This window comes from Lepisosteus platostomus, chromosome 10 (genome assembly GCF_059453375.1).
Source record: "Lepisosteus platostomus isolate fLepPlt1 chromosome 10, fLepPlt1.hap1, whole genome shotgun sequence".
NCBI classification, from domain to species: domain Eukaryota; kingdom Metazoa; phylum Chordata; class Actinopteri; order Semionotiformes; family Lepisosteidae; genus Lepisosteus; species Lepisosteus platostomus.
The window spans coordinates 14,321,837-14,343,127 of record NC_142620.1 but is presented as its reverse complement, the minus strand read 5'-3'; the positions used below and the strand labels follow the sequence as shown (position 1 = coordinate 14,343,127).

Below are 21,291 nucleotides of genomic sequence, written 5' to 3'. Positions count from 1 at the left end.
TGATCTCTGGGAGCTTTGATAATTGACTACTCTGAGGTAAGGCATGGATTTGTATCTAGGGAGGGGATTGGACGAAAGAAACATACAAAATTACTTTCCCTACAAAAGCCCCCTCCTGGACCCCCCCTCATCCTCCCCCCCTTTTTTTTTTGGAAAAGTTCATTCTGTGCTCAAGGGGTGAGCCATATCACTTAATTTGCTAAATAACCCCTTCGTAATTAGCAGCACCATTAGCAGGCATTACCGAGTTAATTCTTAAGCACACAGGCTGCAACCACAACAAAGATAACAAGCAAGCTTTAACCTCATAAATTAAATTCAAAACGGCTCCAGAGCTGGATGCGCAAGAAGTGTTGCAGGTAGTTACATTTCATTTAAAGCTCACTCTAAACCCTAACATTCTCATTTATCTGAATTACGAATAGCAAAACCTTCTTTACTACATGTAAGAACGCGATATTTTAAAAATGAAGTTGATTTTTAAATAAAATAGTTAGCTGTTTTATCGCGCACCAGCATTTTGCAAAATACAGTTCAACTGTAATAGGAGCAGAGTTTGTAGTTAGTGATGGAGAAATTGACGCAGGGGCGACTGAAAGAAAAAAAAAACTTTATAACATATTCTAATAGTTGTTGGAACTGCAGGCCTGCGTCTGGCACTGGGAGCTACGATTCATAAAGAAGCATTTAGCAGACATTAAAAAAATCTTGGCAGGATTTCAAATCCATATTTTTCCTTTTTTTTTCTTGCAGTTTTGATTCTTGTTATCGGAGAAGAACTGGGTGAGTTGAGATGATGTGTTGTTTGGCTCCCCCCATGTGGAGTTGAAGCAGTCCTGATGCATACTCTGCATATCACAGTCTTTGGTCTCTCCTCTCTTTCTATAGCTGTTGTAGGACTGGCTATGGCCACCATACTTCCGGGTTCCGTCATTTCATTCTCCCGCCGATCAGCGCTGCAAACTGACTCTGTTCTATAAGCAAGCTAGCAGCCAACCTGCCAACACTCACTGACACTCACTCATCTCAGACCGAGAGATAGACGAAATACCTACAGGGAGGAAAGAAAGATCTTGAATTGCAATCTTTTAATTTCCATTGCCTTTTCTCTTTACAGTAATAATAATAAGAAAAGATAGCGATCCAGAGGCAAAAAGGAGAAGCGGAGTTGTTGGAAGAAAACGGGCTAAAAGATTCATCCTCTCTTGATCATCATCACCAACCATCATTCATTCATTACCTTGACAACCCCTGGCTTTGATTGACAGCTGGAGTGGCAAAAAGCCATGAGACACGACAGTTTAGTTACATGCGGGTTGTTGATGGGCCGATTGTAACCTTCAGTTTGGTGCTTGACATTTTTTTTTTTGGAAGAGGAAAACAAGAAAAATTGCACAAACTACTCCCGATGCTTCTGCTTGTTCTTTACCGTATTGGAGAATAGGAGAATTCACTAAGTTGGTTGAAAAAGGAATCTTACCACTAAATCACTTTCTAACCGGACTGGGATATTAAACATACGACACATCCAGGAGTTTATTGGAGCGCAGACTGATGGCGCAAAGGGTAGGTTTAAAATCTCCAACACTTACCTATACAAACCCACTATAGGAGGGCCTATCTGGTTGCTGTCTTCTGTTGATGGCGTCTAATATACAATAAATATCTAAATATATTTCTTCTATGTTTTTTCAGTACCTTTACTTTCCGAGCTTCGTGCCAGTTTCTGGTTAGCCGGCGATCTCCGCTGAAAGCATAGAGCTGTTTTTAAAGGGACTCTTAAATAATGTGCTGGTTTTAATGAAAAGAACCGGCTCCAAAGGGAATGCGGTTTAAAATGTTTTTGGTAATTTCTGACTTTTACATTTCTTTATTTTATTTTTTTGTTCGAGGGAAGTGTTACTTTTTCAGAAAGATTTCCCTGCTCCGCAGGATTACTTACGTTTTCTCTTGTAAGCACACACTCGTGTTTTCGAGTGATTGTTTTAGCAGAAGAACTGTCTTTCTAAGTTTAGCCTTTTCGTCTTGTCTTCCTCAAATCTGTTCCATTATCTCTTTTTTCTACTCTATTCCTTTCTAGTACGATGAACTACCCCATTATGGAATGGACGCTGTGGGGGTCCCAGCGTCTATGTACGGAGACCCTCATGCTCCTCGACCGCTACCCCAAGTACATCACTTGAACCATGGACCACCGCTACATGCCAGTCAGCATTATGGTGCACACGCACCTCATCCTAATGTAATGCCAACCAGCATGGGCTCTGCTGTCAATGATGTTTTAAAGAGGGATAAAGATGCAATTTATGGGTAGGTAAAAGAGAATCAGCAAACTTTTATTCTTTACGTAAAAAGTCTGGTTAAAACTTTCGGATATTAACAGATAACAATAAGATTATATATGCTTAAGCGATATTAAACACGACATATTATTTACAAATAATTTTAAATATCTAAATAAACTATAAAGGCTATCTTTAGTGACCTTTTTTATGTCACTTTACCTTTTTAAAATACCAAGTTTTTTTCCTTGTTAAAAGTATTTTTGAACTGACAGTCAAAAACTAAGTAGCAATGTAACAATTGTATTTAGGAATAATTAATAAATTAAGAAAGTTGCAATTAACTACCTCTTACACCGACCCTCTCCCCCACGCGAAGATACACACACAGGCTATTTGTTTTGATTTGAGTGAATAAGTATTTTGTTTTTTATCATCTTACTGTAGACTGGAAAGAGAGCACAGTAAGAAAGTAAAATAACACTTTTCAATTGTTAAAAGTTAATGTTTAGGAAACTTGTGGCGTACCTACTGAATAATGTAACAACTTGTACTGTTTTGGTATAAACTGTTTCGCTCAGTTTATTATTTTGTTCTTTTGGAGACGTGATATAAATGAAACCATTTCTAGTTTAACTCGAAAATATGAAGTCCTTAATATCCCCGCTACCATTATTAAAGTTCTTGCTGTTTAACGCCGACGTGTAAATACAAACTAGTGAACAACACAGTAATATTCACAAGCCTGTAAGTGCTAGAATTCCAAATCACTTCGAAAAGTTTAGCTCTTTTACACGTGTATTTTGTTATATCTTTTCTCTCGGCTGATGAGCTTAGTTTGCTTTTTTAAAAATCTTCGTATGGAATCTATGCTTAGGTTCTGTTTTCCCCCATTGCAGTCACCCGTTATTTCCCCTGCTAGCGCTGGTTTTTGAGAAATGTGAGCTGGCGACGTGCACGCCCAGAGAGCCGGGAGTTGCAGGCGGCGATGTCTGCTCCTCCGACTCGTTCAACGAGGACATCGCAGTCTTTGCTAAACAGGTCACTTTTTCACATCCGAACTCTCCAGTGTTTTAGACTTTGTGGAGATCTTAAAACGCGCGGAATATGTTAATGTTTTCGGTTATAACCGCTGACATTTGTTGCCATATGTTTCAGTGCATTTTAGCTCCTTTTCTTTTTTGTACGTAAAAGTTTGAGACTTGACAAAATAAAAGCCAACAGCTTAGCATACTTATTAAGAACTCTATTTTCTTATTTAGAGAATTTAACGCTAAAGTATATTAATACAAATATAAGGTATATGTTTATTATTAAATATGATTTTATCTGTAACGTGGCCTTTTCACTTATTTAAAGTTTAGATAAATGAGTAAAATACGTTTTCTACTCTATGAAGATAAATGATCCAGAAAACAGCCTGACTTGTTTTTATATGTACTGTTTTAGGTTCGAGCAGAAAAACCCTTATTTTCTTCAAATCCAGAGTTGGACAATTTGGTAAGATTGTTGTCTTTTACATTGTAAAAACAGCCGGCTATAGACAGACCTCCGTATATTGCTTAATGTGTATTTTGAAACTTCTCTTTGTTCCTAACAAACAAAGTAAATATGCTAAGTTTGGGTTTTAAAAGCACAACACAAATGTTTCCTAGGAAGCTTTCTTTGAAGTGAACAAGAGAAAACTCTAAGGGGTCTCTAATGGCAATGCGTTACACAGCTAAAAGATTGAGAAGGAAGTTACTGCTTAGGATAAATGATCGGGCATTTGGAGCTGTTACTTTGGGTAATGCTGATTATTTAAGTTCGGGAACTTTGCAAGTTTGCTTTAAAATCGGGTCGTTTGTCTTGGCTTCTGTTATTGCTGTTTGCAGGCGACAGGTCTGCCGTGTAAGTTGTGAAATACGGAGTGAAATACATATTTTTATTATTATTCCTTTTATTTCATTGCACTTTACGGTAATGTCTAGTAAGCACCACTATGAGAAACAAGTACAGTGTACAGTATGTATACACATACACAAGGAAATTATTTCTGTATTGTTTTTACTTTCAGAAACCGATGTCACAATGCACGGTTTATTTATTTATTTTTGTAGTTTTGAATCAGACCCATAACTTTCATTATTAGTAATTGAGATCATTGATTGGACTGCATTTCCAACTTTTGTTTTTCTTTCTGTTCCAGATGATACAAGCCATACAAGTATTACGATTTCATCTTTTGGAATTAGAAAAGGTAAAGGGAAAAATTTTATATTTCCAATAGATAAAAGTTAAAAAATTGTGTTTATGGTCAGGTGTATATATGATTTATTTTATATAAAAAAGCAATCTTCAATGCATTGGTAATCCGCGTCTAATCTAAATAGTTTTGTCGTAATTCAGATTTTGCCTGCGGCGCAAAACATATTGCAGCGATATTCGAAGAAATGAAGAAACCTCAAGTCATTCTGTTTTTAGTCTGTGCGCGACTAGATTAGAATTTTGCAAAGGACTAACAAATGATTTGCTTTAACATTATTTTAAATAAGATTCGTCCAGGAGTTTAAGTACAAAGGACATCAAAACTGAAACAACAAAAATGCGTAGATTTAGCGGCTGCAGTCCGGGCTGTTTTCTAAACAATATATAGTATTTTATATTGTAAATTAAAAAGCCTTTAAACATGTAAAGTTAAGTTTTACGTAGGCATTATCTATCTAGTTTTTATGTGGTGTTTATTTTTTCTGCCTTTCAACTTGTTGCTTTAGTCTCTTGAGAATAATAACTGCTGTAACAATTTCACTATTGTTTCCTTGACTTCGACTATTATGCCCCTTAATTATAGTTATTCTTGGACTAGACTGCAGTTTCCCATCCTGAAAAGGTATTCTTCTCTGGTTTTAGGTCCACGAGCTTTGCGATAACTTTTGCCATCGGTACATTAGTTGTTTGAAAGGAAAAATGCCAATTGATCTAGTAATTGACGAACGGGATGGCAGCTCAAAATCGGACCACGAAGAACTCTCAGGATCTTCAACAAATTTAGCGGATCATGTAAGTTGGTTGGGTTATACTTGTTTTTGCGGACCGCGTTTGCGTTTAGAATTATAATTTTAAATATGGATCATTTTCGTCTTTCAGCTGTATACTATGGTGAAGTGAAACTGCTACGTTTATTTCAAGTAGTACATGTAACAGGTCTGTTTGGTTCCGTGCTCTTTCCCGGCGTGGGAAACTTGACGGTTAATATTAACCTTCTATTCTACACTAGTGTTGTTACTGTTGTTTCTAAGGCTATTCTAAAACCTTTAGAATAGTCGAATTTACCTGGAGCTAGCTAATTTGAAGATGTCACAAACACGTTAGGGGATCTGTTGTAAACTGTTTTACTCTGTATGATTGATTTAGGGCTAGTTCTCCCAGTTTAGCACTTGCCTTTGCATTGCAAAAGACTAAATTATCAGCGGAGGTATAAAGGAAAGAACTAATGTTGTATAAACTGTTGTAGCTTGTTTGTGTCAGACATTTAATTTGTAGTGTTGTAAACGTGGTTGCTGCTCATTGTGTGTTTAGCAACTCTATTATATGGTGGTGGAAGTAGAAACCGTAAAGATTTGTCAGACAGGCTAAACACACTAATTGCGACGTTGGGATTCCTTAAACCATTCTCTAGTAAAATCCAGATTCTAGCTGTAAAACTTCAAAATCAGATTATTAAAAGGAGATGGATGAAATGTGAGAATGGAAGGGCGCAGAAAAAGATCAACGCCTGTGTTGTGCAAAGCTTTGGGCTTTAGGCTATAAGTCAAAATTATAGTTTTGATTTTAGGCGTACAATTCGTCGCTGTCAGGTTCATAATGCAGGATTATACTCCTTGGCTGCACAAGCAAAGTTTTTTTTTTATTGTTTATTTAAAAATATATTGATCGTGTGCTGGACTACTCTTGCTTGTTATGTAAAGGTTATAGATCTAGAAAAACTCTGAAGTTATATGTAAAGCAAAAACAGAATTCTGCTAAATGAAGTAAAGCTGTCCTGTGTTTTTACGTACAACGTTTTTACAACAGTATGTGTTGCACTGTACTCGTATATGAGTTAGAGGCGCTGTCGTCAAAACTGGAACGAAGAGTAGATTACATTTATATTTCAGTTGAAAGTGTTGTGCTGTTACCAGTTGTATAATTTTGGGTAGGCCTGTATATAGCGATACAGTGACTGATTAGTATCTATCAGCTGCACATGCCCAAGCCTATTAAGCATTACAGCAGATTTAAGTGTTATGCAAAGTCACTTCACTGCATCTGTTAAGTCTGGTATAATAGTGTTGGTTGGCAATGCTCAGATTGCCTTTCTTCTTTACAGAGTTACCAAAAGTGAATGATTACGGAAGAAGAATTTAGAAATATTAGAAAATTGTGGTGTATTGTGGACTCTGGTTAGAGCTTCATCCTGTAGTTTGTTTCAAGTGTAAGTGTAGAAATGAGGCATGCTGTTGTTTATACTGAAGAGATTAGATAAACTAGGCTGTTTAGTTTCATGGCAGATGGCAGATGGTACAAGCCAATTTTCTGTGTTCCCTCATAATATTCAGATCTAGACATTGTCATTGGACCATTGTGTAAAGTATTATTTTGATAATTTGATAATTAAAGATTCCAGAGAAACGGGGCTGCCAACACCAAGACAGAATGTGTATGACAACCCATTTATCCTGAACCCATTAAGGTTAACCACTTTGTTAGGTATTTTACTTTAGAGCCTTTTATTTTCCTGCTATGGAAATTTTACTGCAAGTATTGGCTTTCAAACAAACACTGATCTGCACATTCTTAAAGAACATGATTTTTGATGGAAATTAATTTCAGCTTAGTTGTTTATTCGTGGGTGGGGTGGGGGGTCGCACTAAAATATTAATTTGGACAACATTATTACCACATGCAAAACAACATTTTACAGGCATACAAATACAAAAGAAGTGTATCCCATTCTGCTGGAAATGAATGTGGCAGTTTTTAAGGAAACAAACATCGTATTTATGTTCCGTGTGAGACTGCAGTTGTTTCTGCTGCTGTTATGAACTGTGTGTCACAGACCAATGCATATCAAGCAAAGGAAATGAATTTAAATACAGGTTTATATACTGAAATATGTGGCCACATATTATGGCATGAGTGTAAATTGGAGTAATATGTTTGGGGAAAAAATATTTTTGGAAATTATAAAAGTACTTTCACGTACAAATTAAACACGAAACTGTTTAATCCCTCAGCATGATCAATACAGTTTATGTTTACATATACTAAACAATGGCCAGTACTTTTGATTAACAATGACTTGAATGTAATGCAGCATCTCTTAGGTTGTATTGCAAGGTATAGAAACGTAGAAGGATGAGCATAATGAAAAAGTGTCTGTAATGTGGTAATGTGTTAAATATAATTAGAATGCAAAATGCAGTGATTTATTGACATGGTTCTATTATCAAAAGGAATACGCATGTCCCTATTTTGAATTTTTAGATAACGGCATCAAAAAGGTAGGTGACATGTACAAGATTTATGTTGGACATCACATTTTACAGCTGGAGAGGTATAAAGGAAATGTGTTGTTTGATGGCAAGAAGTTTCAGTATCCCCCCTCATTTTATTATTCATAACTAGCTTCTCTTTTAGTCGGAGAGGAAAAGGCAATTTAATAGTTAGATATGCTAATTTATTTAGTTAGAATCTCTCACGTCCATTTTTCTTTGCTTTGATATGCATTTTTAATACATAGCCCAAGGCTACATCTCATTTGGTGAAAGTTGGTATGGTGGAGATGATGAGCGACTCCACAACAGAGGAGACAGCCTGTTGTGTTCTTTTTCCCTGGCTTTTTTTCACCTGATGGTAGGTCCTAATAAGTGCTGTTTTATTTGCACTTGAATGCAGCATTGTCTTTGAGCTGATTGGATTAAAACATTGGTAATGAAAAGAAGTCCTTTGATATACCTTTGTAAGGGAGTGATTCCTTGCAATTGTTTCCTGTTACAGCCCCCTTCCCTCCTTCCACACACACACACACGTCTTAAAAATATTGTCTCATGGTGTTGTACAGGAAAGCCTAAAAAATGCTCCTTTGCTGGATTTCTAATGATCAGTTAAGCTTTGCCATTTATCTGTATTGTCTCAGCTTGTCTTTCAATTATTGAAATGAGATTTTTTTCTCTTTCCCTGAGCTACATCTAATTAAGCCAGCAAATTAATGGTAACTAATTATTATCTTTCCTAATGAACATGCCTTTCTGCCTCTACCTTTTCTAAAGTGAAGACGTGTGTAGGCTGCGTTGTTTATTTTTCCGAGTGGCTCACAAAAGAAGCAATGCATGTTGACTAATTCTCAGACTCCAACAAAAGAAATAAGGTGTGATTTTTGGCCTTGTATTTGTCATTCTTGGTTCTCCTTTAATGCTTCGGGCTGTTTGGTTGTCGTTGTTTCAAAGGTTATGTATGGGTTATCAAAGCCATGCACTGGCTGTGCAAAAACATTTCTACTATGCATGTTTCATTTGCAGTCGTGAGACATTGGATACATTGCCAGCAACGCAGATTTATCAATGTTTGTGTAAACCGTGTAGAGCAATAATGTTTTTGTATTTATGCCTAAAGAGAAAATTGTATTGGCTGTGGCGTTTGAAACCACACAGCTCCGCTTTCCCCCCCAGTTTATTTGCATATCCCATTGACTTGAAGTGACTAAACGCCTTTTCTTTGAACTGGAGCACAAACATAGCCTTGCTCTGGATCCCCTCTTTAAATCTAGAGCTCTTGTTTGGGAAAAAAAAAGTAGCACATGTAGGCTAGCTTTGTCTAGGGCCTTTCACAAAAACACTGGATTGTGCCAGTGTGTTTATTGCTCTGGGCAGTTTCATTATAAGACGAAGATCACTGATTCTACATATCTTCTTAAATTAGCCTAGAAATGTCTCTGCCTACTGGCAGAGTTCCGTGCGATTTACTGCACACGAGCTATGCAGACTTGTTGCATTCCCTTTTGATTGCATACCTTTGTAAGAAATGGAACATCACTAATAATAATAATAATAATAATAATAATAATAATAATAATAATAACAATAAATCCAGACAGTTTACAATAGTACACTTTAGTGCAGAGGTCAAGGCATAGAGGGACATGGAGTATTTGATGCCTTCATGAATGTACATGCTATATATTAATTTTACTTTGGATTTTGGCAAAATGACTAGTAATTCATTTGGTTTGGATGGATTTCTGTATCACAGAAAAATGCATCACAGCTGGTGTAGTTGTTGTTAGCTGATATTCGTATCTAACATGCGTATTTTGAGAAGATCAAAATGCATCCTTTTAAAATTTTAAATCTGGAATAGAAAGGCTAATCTGCTTAACACTTGGAAAAATCATGCACACAGTACTGCTTCTTAAAACACTTGGCTGTATATTTTAGGAGCATGTTTAATTTTACACTTGTTCCGTAATTGATAGTGTTATAAATATGATGTTGGCTAATAGAAAGGAAAAGTTTGTTTCAGCTTCTTTACAGAATTTCTATGTAATTATTATTTTTTTAGATTACACAAAGACGTGGAACACGTTTTGCTGGCTATGTGCTGTGACAAGATCCATCATGAGATGTCATCCTGTTAAGATTTATACTTTTGATGTGTTTTAACATCAGCATTAGGGGTCATTTTTCATGTAGTCCCTCCAGCTTTTTAATGTTGGGCTGTGGTATAGAAATGTCTCATAAGCTATAAATGCCCCCTTGTTGGATGCTGTGATAATGACATATTATATACACATAGGCATGTAAATATCTGCGATCTGTTTCCATGAAAATGAAATGAAAATGTTTCAATTGTATACATTTCCCAACACTGAATTTTCACCATCTACAGAGGAAACATGGATTTTTTTCATATACCAAGAGACCCATGTCCTTTCTCTCCTCCTCTTTTCTGGGTTTAAAAAAATTCAATGATGGTGCTAAATCAATTTTTTTTAAATTCCAAGGGACAAAAACACTGGCAAAATTGTGTTTTCAAAGCAAGGTGGTGTGTGTAAATGAGAAACAGTGGATAGCGACAGAGTGTTCTCCTGTGGCCTAGCTAGTACAAGCTTTTCCCATATTGTCTCCTGCTTTTATATTAATTACAACTTGCATTATCAGCTGTGAGTCTGTAACCCAGCAAATAGAAAATGCTGCCCCTGGAGACCTGGCTTCTTGTATCTATTTTCCATCTACTTCTATTGTGCTGTGCTTGGTATTTGCTTCTTTTCTCCTGGTAACTGTGCTCTTTAACACAATTAGGAAAGAGCAAGGAGCGAACCATGTTTGACTTCTAATTATTGAAGCTACTGGGAATTGTCACTTGTGTGCAATTTGCTTTTGCACTTTTCTACAGCTTTGGTGAAGCTGTGGTTGATGTAGTTTCACGACTTGCTTAAACTTTAATTCACTTTTAAGGATCTGACAACTGTTTTGATACTAACCTTCTGTTTGAAAAGAACGCCTCCTAGTATGAGGAGTTTCACTGAACGATTAATCACAAAGTAGTGAACAGCAGTCCCCTTCACCCAGATATGGAGTAGAGAAAGTCAGCACGGAGAAATGTGAGATTTGTTTTGAAACCAGTCTCATGTAGGCTTTTCCATATGAAAGTAATAAGTGCTCTTACGTGTGTACACCCAGACCATTCAAAAACTGTATTTAGATTTTCCTAGAGGTTGTTATTTTGTTTAGCTTTGTGAGTCCATAAAAACACTTATTTCTTCTAACTTTATGTCACACAAAAAATTCAGGCTCAAACTAATGTGCTGCGCTGGGCTCTGCAGAATGAATGCTGAAGGCCAGTGTGCAGGGTAGGCAGCAGTGGGTGTTTTCAGCTGTAGGAAGTTGAACCCAGTCATTTTCTTTGCTTAAAACAACAAGAGTGCATTTTCCGAACACAAAGCCTGGCTTGGCCTGCATGGATTGCATGATGGTTTTTTATGACATTTGCCTAGAAACATAAAGGAGGTGTTACTAGATAATTAATGTAATTTTCACATCTGTGGTACGGATCTGTAACAAAAAAAAGACAGTTTAAAAAAGGCCTCAGTGCATAAATTAACGGCACTCTATGTCTCCTTTTCCTAGCTGTGGCCTAGGTGGACATGTTGCAATTATTCTGTTTTCTATAAGGAAGGTTCTTGCTCGTTGTGGAGGGCTAAATTCATGCCGAGCTATTGTTTCTGCTCTTTTTCATGTAATTCTTCGAGCTCTTTATCTGATTACCATCCGGCAAACAGCTGACGCTAAGAGGCTGCAGAGGGTTGAAGAGCCCCTGTCTGCTGTTTGCCTTCAGCTTGAAGCTATTTGAGTGCTTTCCTAACTTACAGATAAAAAGGGGAGCTCACAGGCGCAGCTCCTGCACAAGCACTAGGCACTGGGGGAAGTTGCTAAATCTCTGCACTTTGCTTCTGACGGTTCCAGCTCTCTTTCTTAACAACTTAGTTCTCATGCAAGGAGCTTCATAACAGCTCTAACAAGGATATATTTGCATTTAGAAAATGGTAACGTGTTCTTGCATCATTTTTCTTGTGGTGCGCGCAGTCGTTTTTTGATTTTGTGGAAAAAAAAACAGCTGAGGTTTGTGGCAAGCTGTCTTTGGGCCTGTGTTTGTTTTGTTTAGGTGGTTTTCGAGGGTGTTCTTCTTAGCTGAGATTAATCTGGTCCCTGCCATTTTGTTGTCACATGCAGGTGACATGTCCGAGCACAACTCCAGACCTCAGGCTGATGTGATTCATGTGTGCCTTCACTCTTTCTGTGGCAGAGGAAATTCCACCTCTTGCCTGCCTTCATGTGGCGTAGATAAAGCCTTTCCTGTACAGTAGAAATCCTGTTTTTGCTTTAAGCACCAGCAGGGTATTGGAAATGACCAGGAAAGGGAGGAGAATACAGTCAGTGGAGCAGTTCTGAAGCTTCAACTTTCTGTTTGTAGCAGTTATCTGTCTAAGAAGCAAACTGTCATTGTGGGACAAAATTACCTTTTTTGTCTGTGCAAGCATAGAAGGAGAACTTGTCTTGCTGGTTTCCATTTAAACCACTGGTAATCCTTACTGGCACAGATTGGTGTATGTTTTCTTAAATCTTAAGGAACTGTTGTTAGGTATGGTAAAACGATTTGATTTAATTATCCAAATACTGAATTATATGTACTTATGTTCTGTTTCTGGATATTCTGTGTCAGATGTGAATGTATTAATATTGTTATCTCTGATCTGGTAATGATCAACAAATATGGTTGTGTTACATATATATATATATTCTGGAACGATGGGTTATTAGTGTGAATATCTGTTTTTAAGTTTTTTTTAAGTTTGGGTTTGAAAAAAAAGCAAAGTCTGAATTATTGTCATGTTTTTCTAGTTGTACTGTAAAACTGCCTTCATTGTGATAGAAAAAGAATTTGCTGTGTGGGGACGTGACATGCAGAGAGTGCTCCTTCTGCAACAATTAAGTAGCTAATTCTTGCAAAGGTCTTGGAGATACGTTGTCTTGTGTGTGTCGCCTGCTTATTTCATCCTAAAAGCGAGTGTTACAGTTCAAGCACGCTAATGGGTTTCCTTTCTCTTTTCTTTCCCTCTTCTGCTTTCTGTTCCTGATTTGCGGCTGGAACTGGGAACGTGGAAAACATTCCTTGTCTCCCTCACACCAGAACCCAGCGTCTTGGAGAGATCACGATGACGCAACCTCAACGCACTCGGCAGGCACGCCAGGACCCTCCAGTGGGGGTCACGCTTCACAAAGTGGGGACAACAGCAGCGAGCAAGGTAAGGGCCCTCCTTTCCCACCAAGCAGGCCAGACTGAAATAATCCAGCATCTTTGATATCCCTGTGTGTTTGGGACTGTAAATATAAAAGTGAGTGGTTAAGATGCCTTTGTTTGTATAGCTTTGAGGAATGGTATCCCCCTTTCACTCAAACGTATATAATATTTATATATAATATGTATTCCCTTTTAAGCGCTCTAAACACTAGTTATTTGAAGCTAAACAGAACTAGAAGCAATGGAAACTTGTAACTAAACTCAACCTGAATGCTTACATGTGTTTTGACAGTTCTTACTAGCATTTAAAATATATTAACTGCCTGAGCGTCATTGTAAGAATTATAGCTAGAAAAGGTCGGTATATTCCCTTCTGTAATCTGTATATCTAGGACTTAAGTGTACATACTGTGTAAAGCAATTGCACAACACCAGTTTCTAGTATTTTTTTACAACTAAATTGCCTTTACAGTGGTGAACTCATTTTGTTTGCTTAACTTTGTACATTGTAAGGTTTTGTGTTCTTTTTAAGAGATTCAGTTTTAAGATTTTCATTGGATAATTCTGGTTGGCTCAGCATAGTTATTGTTTTGTGAACTTTAAATACCATTTAACACACTGGTAGCAACTCTGTTGCTCTTTTGTATGTGTAATATTCTTTTTTTCACCTATATTTCCGAACATTTATATTGTCCCAACATCAGGCTCTTCAGGGTCAGTTCTCAGTGTTGTTTTTTGTTTTCCTGACAAGAAAACCTTTAAAGAACCCACAGCTAACATTTTATCTTGAAATAATCACGCAGATATGACCTTATAAGATCGTTATATTTGTAAAAACATTTTTTTCAGACTCACTAACATAGGCATTACCTTGAAAGACATTGCTTTTGGAGAAAGCAGGTAATACTGTAACAAAAATTAAACTTGTCTGTTGTTTTTATTGTGGAATCAGATCTTATCTGAAACTAATCAAAGCTGCTGAGTGTAATCTATCAATGACTTGTGATTTGTTTTTTGTACTCAGCTAAACTTTTACTTATGGTTTTCCTTTTAAGGCACACTATGAGGTCTGATTGTATTTTTATAATGATCTGTGCTAAGATCAATGCGCAGTTTCTGAGGTTTATAGGCTTATGTTTCTTTAAAGCTAAATACATCTAGGAACTATGTCATGTGAGAGAAAAGGAAGCAAGGAAACTGCAGTCATTTTTGGGAAAGTGAGGTCTAACCCATTGATCTTATTAGTTTTGTTGGAAGGCTGGAAACCGTATTGGATATGAATTACTTTGCGTGGTAATGTGGTTAATTGAAACTGTAATTAACCACAAGCCCTGACTTATAGGCAGAATGTAAACTTGGTCCAGCTTTGTGGTTTGCTTTCTATGTCATGTTCTATCACAACATCCACCCTCAGCTTTGGCCATATAATCAGATTTATTGATGTATTTTTTACTAGGTAAACCACTAATGTTAGTTAAGTCAGTATTTAATATATGTATATTTCTGGCAAGGTATCATGAAGTCATTTAAATTAATTACTAATGATTAAAAATACGATTTGTGGTCCTTTAAAGCTGAAAGTAAAGCCAAGTTCTTATATTCTTCTCTAATTTTAAAAACAGAACAGCCTATCTTCCTTTTTTCTGTCTGATATTGCTGATCATTCTTGTTTGTTTTACAAAAGGTTAATTGGCAAATTATTTAAGAAAAATATGTCGCGCCAAAGAAATGAAAAGTAAGGCTGATCTGATTCATGTTTGTCTGCTCTTTTTTATGTTGTGCTGTTGTTTTTTTTCTTCTATGCCATCACTGGCAAAGCCAGCAGGGAGAAAAAAATCTACTGTGTATTGATTATCTTACACGCATAAGTACAAGTGACCTGTAATCCACCAAGCACTTATCGACTGCATTCTAGTACAGATCCTGTAACTGTAGATCAATGTAAGAGAAGACAGTTACTGTGCACTGCAGTGCTGGCTGAGAAAGGGAACAGCTAAGGGGTTAAAACTACCATTAATAGAAATCTAACAATGAAAACATCTTCTGGAGACAAAAGGGAAGAAAGGGAAGCTGATTTAATGGTCTAATGAGGCCATCTTCCACAGAGTTGTTTTGTGCAAGGCTTGCACTGACCTTTTGCTTTGCTCAGGAGCCCGACACTTCATTTTTCACATTCTTGCAATTATGTTAACGCTTGAAGCATTTTTGACTCTAACTCTGCCTACAACACCACGAATATTTCGATGCCATTGGTTTCCTCAACCAAAGCCCCTGCTCAGATTCTCCCCTTTCCCATTCTCCCTGTTCCCCTCACCCCCAGAAAAGCCCTATTTTATTAGCCAGTCAACAGGGTCCGGGCTAAGATGTGAAATAGAACAGATAGGTTGTGTTAGGCCAGCTCAGGCTCACAGTGCAGAGAATACAAGACACAACAGAAGAGCAGCGATAGCCCCTGGGTTTTATCAGTGAAAAGCTGCATGTGAAAACCCCTCTGCTGTGCATTAAAAGGTGTGCGGCTTGAAAATCAAACCATTTCCTTCAAACAAAAGTCTCAGCAGCCCTTTGGGTCTTGCATTTCCTTTGCACTTTCCACAGACTGCTAAAATGTTTCTGATTACATAATGTCTGCAGAAGAGCTTTCAAATGATTCCTAAGTAGGTGCAATTCTAAGCTTCATTTTCTTTTGTTTTTATCTAATTTATAATCAAGTAATAATTTTCACAGCATGGTTCTAGTTAAGATAAGGCAGATATGACTTTTGCTAAAGAACCGGTCGGTATGCATAAGGTAGAAACAGCAACCTTATTTTCTGTAAGCTTTTTTCACATTTTTAAACTAATCTTATATGCATTTTTCTATATATAGTATTTCGTCTATATAGTTATGTAGAAGAAGTATGTTTTTCTAAATATAATTCTACTTTATAAGACCTTTATCAGACCTACTTAAGGACATGCTCCAAAGAAAAAATACTTTCTTTTACAGATGCTTAAAATGCATCTTCTGTTTTCCTTTTTTGTGAGCAATTTATTTTCCTAATATAACAAATTACTGCACTGAAATAACAATTCCCCATCCTACACAAAAAGCCTTCACCCATCCCCCACCACCTTCAGTGGTACATCCTTTCAAGCTCCTACCTAAGGACCCCAAAATACAGTCTAAACAGCTACAATGTAGGCTTTGACCATCTCAGCAGCAGCACTCTAATCCTCCACTGCCCCCCTGTTGGCACCACAGATCCTAGCAGTTGAAAATTCCATATAAATAATATCAAGACAGGCTAGGATCCAGTAATACCAGGAGAGGGAATGCAGAGGCTCCTAAAGAGGCGCCAGCAAATTTTTAGCTGCAGTCAGACCATCCAACCAGATCTGTTTCTGCTGCTTTGAGAGGCCCAGATCATCACACAACCAGAGTAACAAGTGTGAACAGAGAACATCCTTATTTTGAACAAACACAAAGAGAACATTTTAGAAAACTTATCAACCTTAGGACATCCTTTAAACATGTAAAAGGGTACCCATGGAGCTCCACAGACAGCATAGAGGACTAGGAACAAGTTTTAGGTGACAATATGTATGAGGAGTCAGATGTATTTCCATGACGGAAATTTAAGTGGATCATCTGATGATTAGGATGTCCTGAGTCTGAATTTGTTTGATCTCAGGAGATGGCCTTACCTGCAACTTTCTGCAAGTTTCTATGACTTTTGTAATAAACAGACATAAAAAGGGGAAAACAAATCCCTTTGTGTTGCCTCTGAAGTCAAACTTGATTTTCCTCTGGGTGTACAGACCCCCAGGGAACATAGTAAGAATGCATTGCAGATTGGAGATGTAAGTAGAGAAAGAAAGAAGAACCCGGAAGCTCATATTGCAGTTCCAAGTGCTTGAATAAGCAAAGATAATGCTCATTAAAAATATCTGATAGAATGTTAATTCCTTTGTCACCCCATTGTAGAAAAGAGAAAGGAGAATTGCCTGCAAGGAGTTTATTGTTGTGAAAAATAAGAGAATGGGTATGCCATGTCTTCTATAATTTTGTTAGTTTTTGTACTGGGTGCAGATCTTAATGAACTATGTAATTATTCCAAAATGCAATATACAATATTTAAAGGGTACCCCAGGATTATTCAAAACTTGGCATCTTAATGGTGACATCAGATTTTGTTCAAGCGGACACCAGTTTATGGGGGTGTCACTATATAGACAATGGATGCAAAGTGAATGTATAGAAGAAAATGTTGGCAAAACCTGGTCTCCTCCAGGTTATTTCTCCCTGAAAACAACTTATTAACTTATCAGCATTTTCTCTTTGGTTTCCCTCAGAAAATACCAAAGCAATATGTAATATGTAGAAACACAAGCTTTCTGATAGCTATACAAGTCTCTTACCCACTTTAAAGGCTGTATGTTTTTAGAAGTAGGTTAAAAAAGCATTTTAAGATATTTCAGTGGTGCATTGATCTCATTGATGACAAGATGACAAGAAAAAAAATAATTCAATTTTTACTTATCTGTTGTATGCTTGTTTTGTACTGACTTGAACATACAACCGGATAAAAATATATTTGTATTTCTGTCACTTGTTCTTCAAATCTTTCTGATGTCTTTACCTATATACAATGTAAGAAATTAACAGATTGTAAAATATACTTGATTGTACATCGAAGTTTAGGTTATTTGGTTAAATGTGTTAAATGAACAAAATCATCAAGTAACTGTTGTTAGTTTTAAAAAAGTTAGAAATCAACATTTTTTAAAAAAAATGTTACCAATATACCTATACATTTGCATTGAGATTTCCTTACTCATCCATACAAAAATTTGCAAAAGATTTACACCAGTGAAAAAAAGATTTTTCACTGGTGTAAGGCAGAGGTATGGAATTTGTTTGCCTGATCATTAGCTATGCATGAAGGAGAAATTGATGTTGACATCTTTGCCGTGAGATCATTGCAAAATGGGCCTTCCTTACCATTCTTTTTTTGGGGGGGAGGTAAAAATCATTTTGTACTTTTTACAGCAATTGAACAATCCTCGTACTGTGAATAGGCAGAATTCCCAGAAATACTGAGACAGTTGGCCCAGTAACTGCTTAGCTCACTGAGTGTGTGTGTGTTAACCGCTGGACTGCCAGCTTCAATGAGCTTGATTCATTAAAGAATTCAATTTTTTTCTGTAGCGTGATCACCGATTAACACTGGAAAGGTCTTGCTTTGGGATATCTGAGGGACAATCAGGTGGTGCTCAAATTAACATATTAATCATACCATCTTGAAAACTCGAGGGTTAGGCACCGTTTTTGCCAGGTTGTGAGCTGTCTTAAACCAGAAGAAGATGGAAACCTTGTTGCATTTTTGCTCTTGCCCTTAGTAAACATGAAGGGATGTCTCCTGATGCCTGTTAGAGTTTAATTTAGAGTAGTAATTAAACCTGAATACTGCCTCATAAACAAAAGATAAACAATAAACCAGCAGTGGTCCCTGCTGTTTCATAGCCATCTTTCCCAGCTGTTTCAGAACTGATAATTTTTACACAGTGCTCTACCTAGTGCAGAATGTTGCCAATGTAATGATGGGGGGCTCAGAATACTGCTCTGAACTGCAACAAATAAAAGAATTCATAGGTTATCTGTTGCTGCACACAGTATTAGAAAGTGGTAGAAGAAAGTGAGGTTGAAGATGTGTAGGAGTGCTTAGCAGTAAAAGGAGCCTATCCCTGATATTGCTTACAAAAGTACTTAAATAGAATGACGCATTAACAATGGATTAGAAGCCATCACATTGTTGTTGTGCCGTTGTGTACTTGCAATATACCTTAGGCTTAGTACAGCTTGATGTCATCTCCCGCATAGAGAACTAAACCTCACCTAGCAGATGTCACACAATGGTACATTTTCTGCTTTCCTTACCACTGAAAAACATTTACATCAAATCAGAAATGGAAATGATGATTTTCCCATTTGTATGTGACTTAAGCAAAAAAAACCCAAATTATTATTATCTTCAAAACTGGTCCGTTGTTTTGTATTTAATAGACCTGGGCTACGACAGGATCTATTGCTTTTTTTAAGGGGCGGGGTGATTGTTGAAAGCTGAGAATAGTTGCTCTGGAAAAAAAATACGGAGGGATACTTTCATGATCCCATTAGCATAACAGTGGGTAAATTATTCATGCCAAGTGCCGATTCTATGGGGAAAAGTATAGTTAATGCACATAGTTTTCAAATGTATCCCTTTCTGCTCCGAGACCAAATTCTTGCTGGATTCAGCATTCAGCCGTTTACGGGAAAAGCTCTAGTGGCGTGTTAGAAGCTGTTTCAGGGGCTGTGCTTTGAGGTTCATCTCTCAGTGTGCACTGCTTTCAACACAGACCATCTGGCCTTCCTCCAAAAGGTGATTAAACAAAATGATCAGCTCATTCTTGCTGTGTAACATGCCCAATACTCCGGATTAATGAACAAAAATCAGAAATGCTCGCCAGCAAGACAGCAACAGTAACGTCATCCTTAACCTCCCCACTCTCTCCCCTCCATTTTTCTTCCTTTTATATTTTTTAGTATTCAGATGTTCCTCGGGCGTCTTTGCCATCAAAATGTCCTTCTGGTCTGTAATCATGAACAGGTTGTGTGCACGGCCCACACTGCTGCCTGTTCTGAAGCAGGAAAACCACATTATCTGGGTCAGGCTAATGTGCAAACTAATGTTCAATTGGACATAGGGAAAAAATTACTAAAATTATTCTTACGCCAGCTGAGGAGAATGTATGCTATGTGCCATTAGGGAAAGCTTGATTTACTGAACTTTTTTTTGTCCTTTGCAGATGTAGTTTTAATTTTCCTTGAATATATTTAGAATAATTAAAGCAAGAAGTATCATATTGTGATTGGGTTATATTGAGCAAAGCAACTTTGTTTATCTGGTCTGCACAAAAGCATTTCACTGGCAGAAAGGAGTGGGATTTCATGGCTGAGCTGTACACTGCCACCACATGTAGCTCCTTTGGTCATAGGCACTTTGTACAACACAGGAGAACTGATGTAATGTTGCTAAAAGGAATTCCAGCCGCCTTCCCCAAGGGTTACGTGTCCATTACTGCTGCTGTATATTTTTTTAAGGATAACAATGTACTGCTTAAAGTTACTGGTTTAGGGAGGAATTTACAGGTCTGTTTTAGCAGGTAACCTGAGGTCAGCTAAGAAGTCACCTCGAAGAAGTGATAATCCAATATACCTAGTCTCTTAGCCAGTTTTTTTAGGAGTTTGTGTGTGCGGGTCTGTGTGTGTGGAAGGGTTGTTAGCCACAGGCAGTGTTTCAAATACCTTGTGTCTTGGTAGGTCCCCATTATGGTTTAGAGAAGGGTTACAAAGGCCAAGTCTATCAAAGGCACACCTGCAGGGTGACTTTAAACCCTGCCTAACCACTCATGCAGTGGCGTTTAAGGTGTGCTTATTTGGGAATTAACCCTGACTCCAGAGCTTTAAGTTTCCTCGTTTCTTTTGTGTTTGTCTGACAGCCCTTGCTCTCTTTTCACTTTTTCGTGCTGTTTCTTTCCAGGCCTCTAATCCTCGCTGCCTCTTTACATCTAAACACTGCGTAGCTGAGGTCCCCTATTTAACCAAAAAAAGACAAACATTATTTGGATGTAATCTTATAGCTGTAGAGCTGAGTCTTGATGGGGAGGGTGTGGTTGTAAAAAGGATTCTGAATGCTATATAGTAGCTATACCCTACAGGTACTACTTTATAGGCAGCCAAGATCCAACAGAGTGGGAGTAAGATAATGAAGCTACATTCGACTTTATTTATGTTTTTCTTATAAATGTGCATTTTAAGCTTATGTAAATGTTTGGTGCATTATTCAGGATAATGCACACATTTTCTAGCCCAACTGCATGGTGTGGGTTTTAATGAGTCTGTAAGCAAGCTCATGTTTTTGGGAAGAACAGTTGTCCCATGTCCCTTTTTTGCTATCTGTTTTTTTTAATCAGATTAGCCTTTTTTATTTCAGGGAGGGGGCTGGAACTATAGGAAGTATATGCTTTTGCAGTAGTAAGAACCATTAGCGCTTGTTGTTGTAGGAAACTGCCTAATAATTTCTAATTACCCCAAGGAAGTATCATGAGTGTAAGTCAGCAAGGATAATTTCTTATTTACAAGCCTGAAGCATTGAGCACTCTTGAAGAGC

General features: G+C 37.3%; 1 protein-coding gene across 4 annotated transcripts in view; it reads left to right on the top strand.

Moving 5' to 3' along the window:
- Window positions 1-883: 883 nt before the first annotated feature.
- meis2a (Meis homeobox 2a) overlaps window positions 884-21,291 on the top strand; it is a 71,918-nt gene continuing 51,510 nt past the window's right edge. For 2 of the 4 annotated variants that reach the window (XM_088648353.1, XM_088648352.1), the window contains exons 1-7: window positions 884-1,566; window positions 2,081-2,310; window positions 3,182-3,323; window positions 3,732-3,782; window positions 4,471-4,521; window positions 5,172-5,321; window positions 12,990-13,104. In XM_088648353.1, coding sequence (XP_088504479.1) covers window positions 1,555-1,566; window positions 2,081-2,310; window positions 3,182-3,323; window positions 3,732-3,782; window positions 4,471-4,521; window positions 5,172-5,321; window positions 12,990-13,104 — 751 coding nt within the window. In that variant the 5' untranslated portion in view covers window positions 884-1,554. The remainder of the gene's footprint in view (window positions 1,567-2,080; window positions 2,311-3,181; window positions 3,324-3,731; window positions 3,783-4,470; window positions 4,522-5,171; window positions 5,322-12,989; window positions 13,105-21,291) is intronic. The other 2 variants (XM_088648350.1, XM_088648351.1) reach the window with 2 other exon arrangements.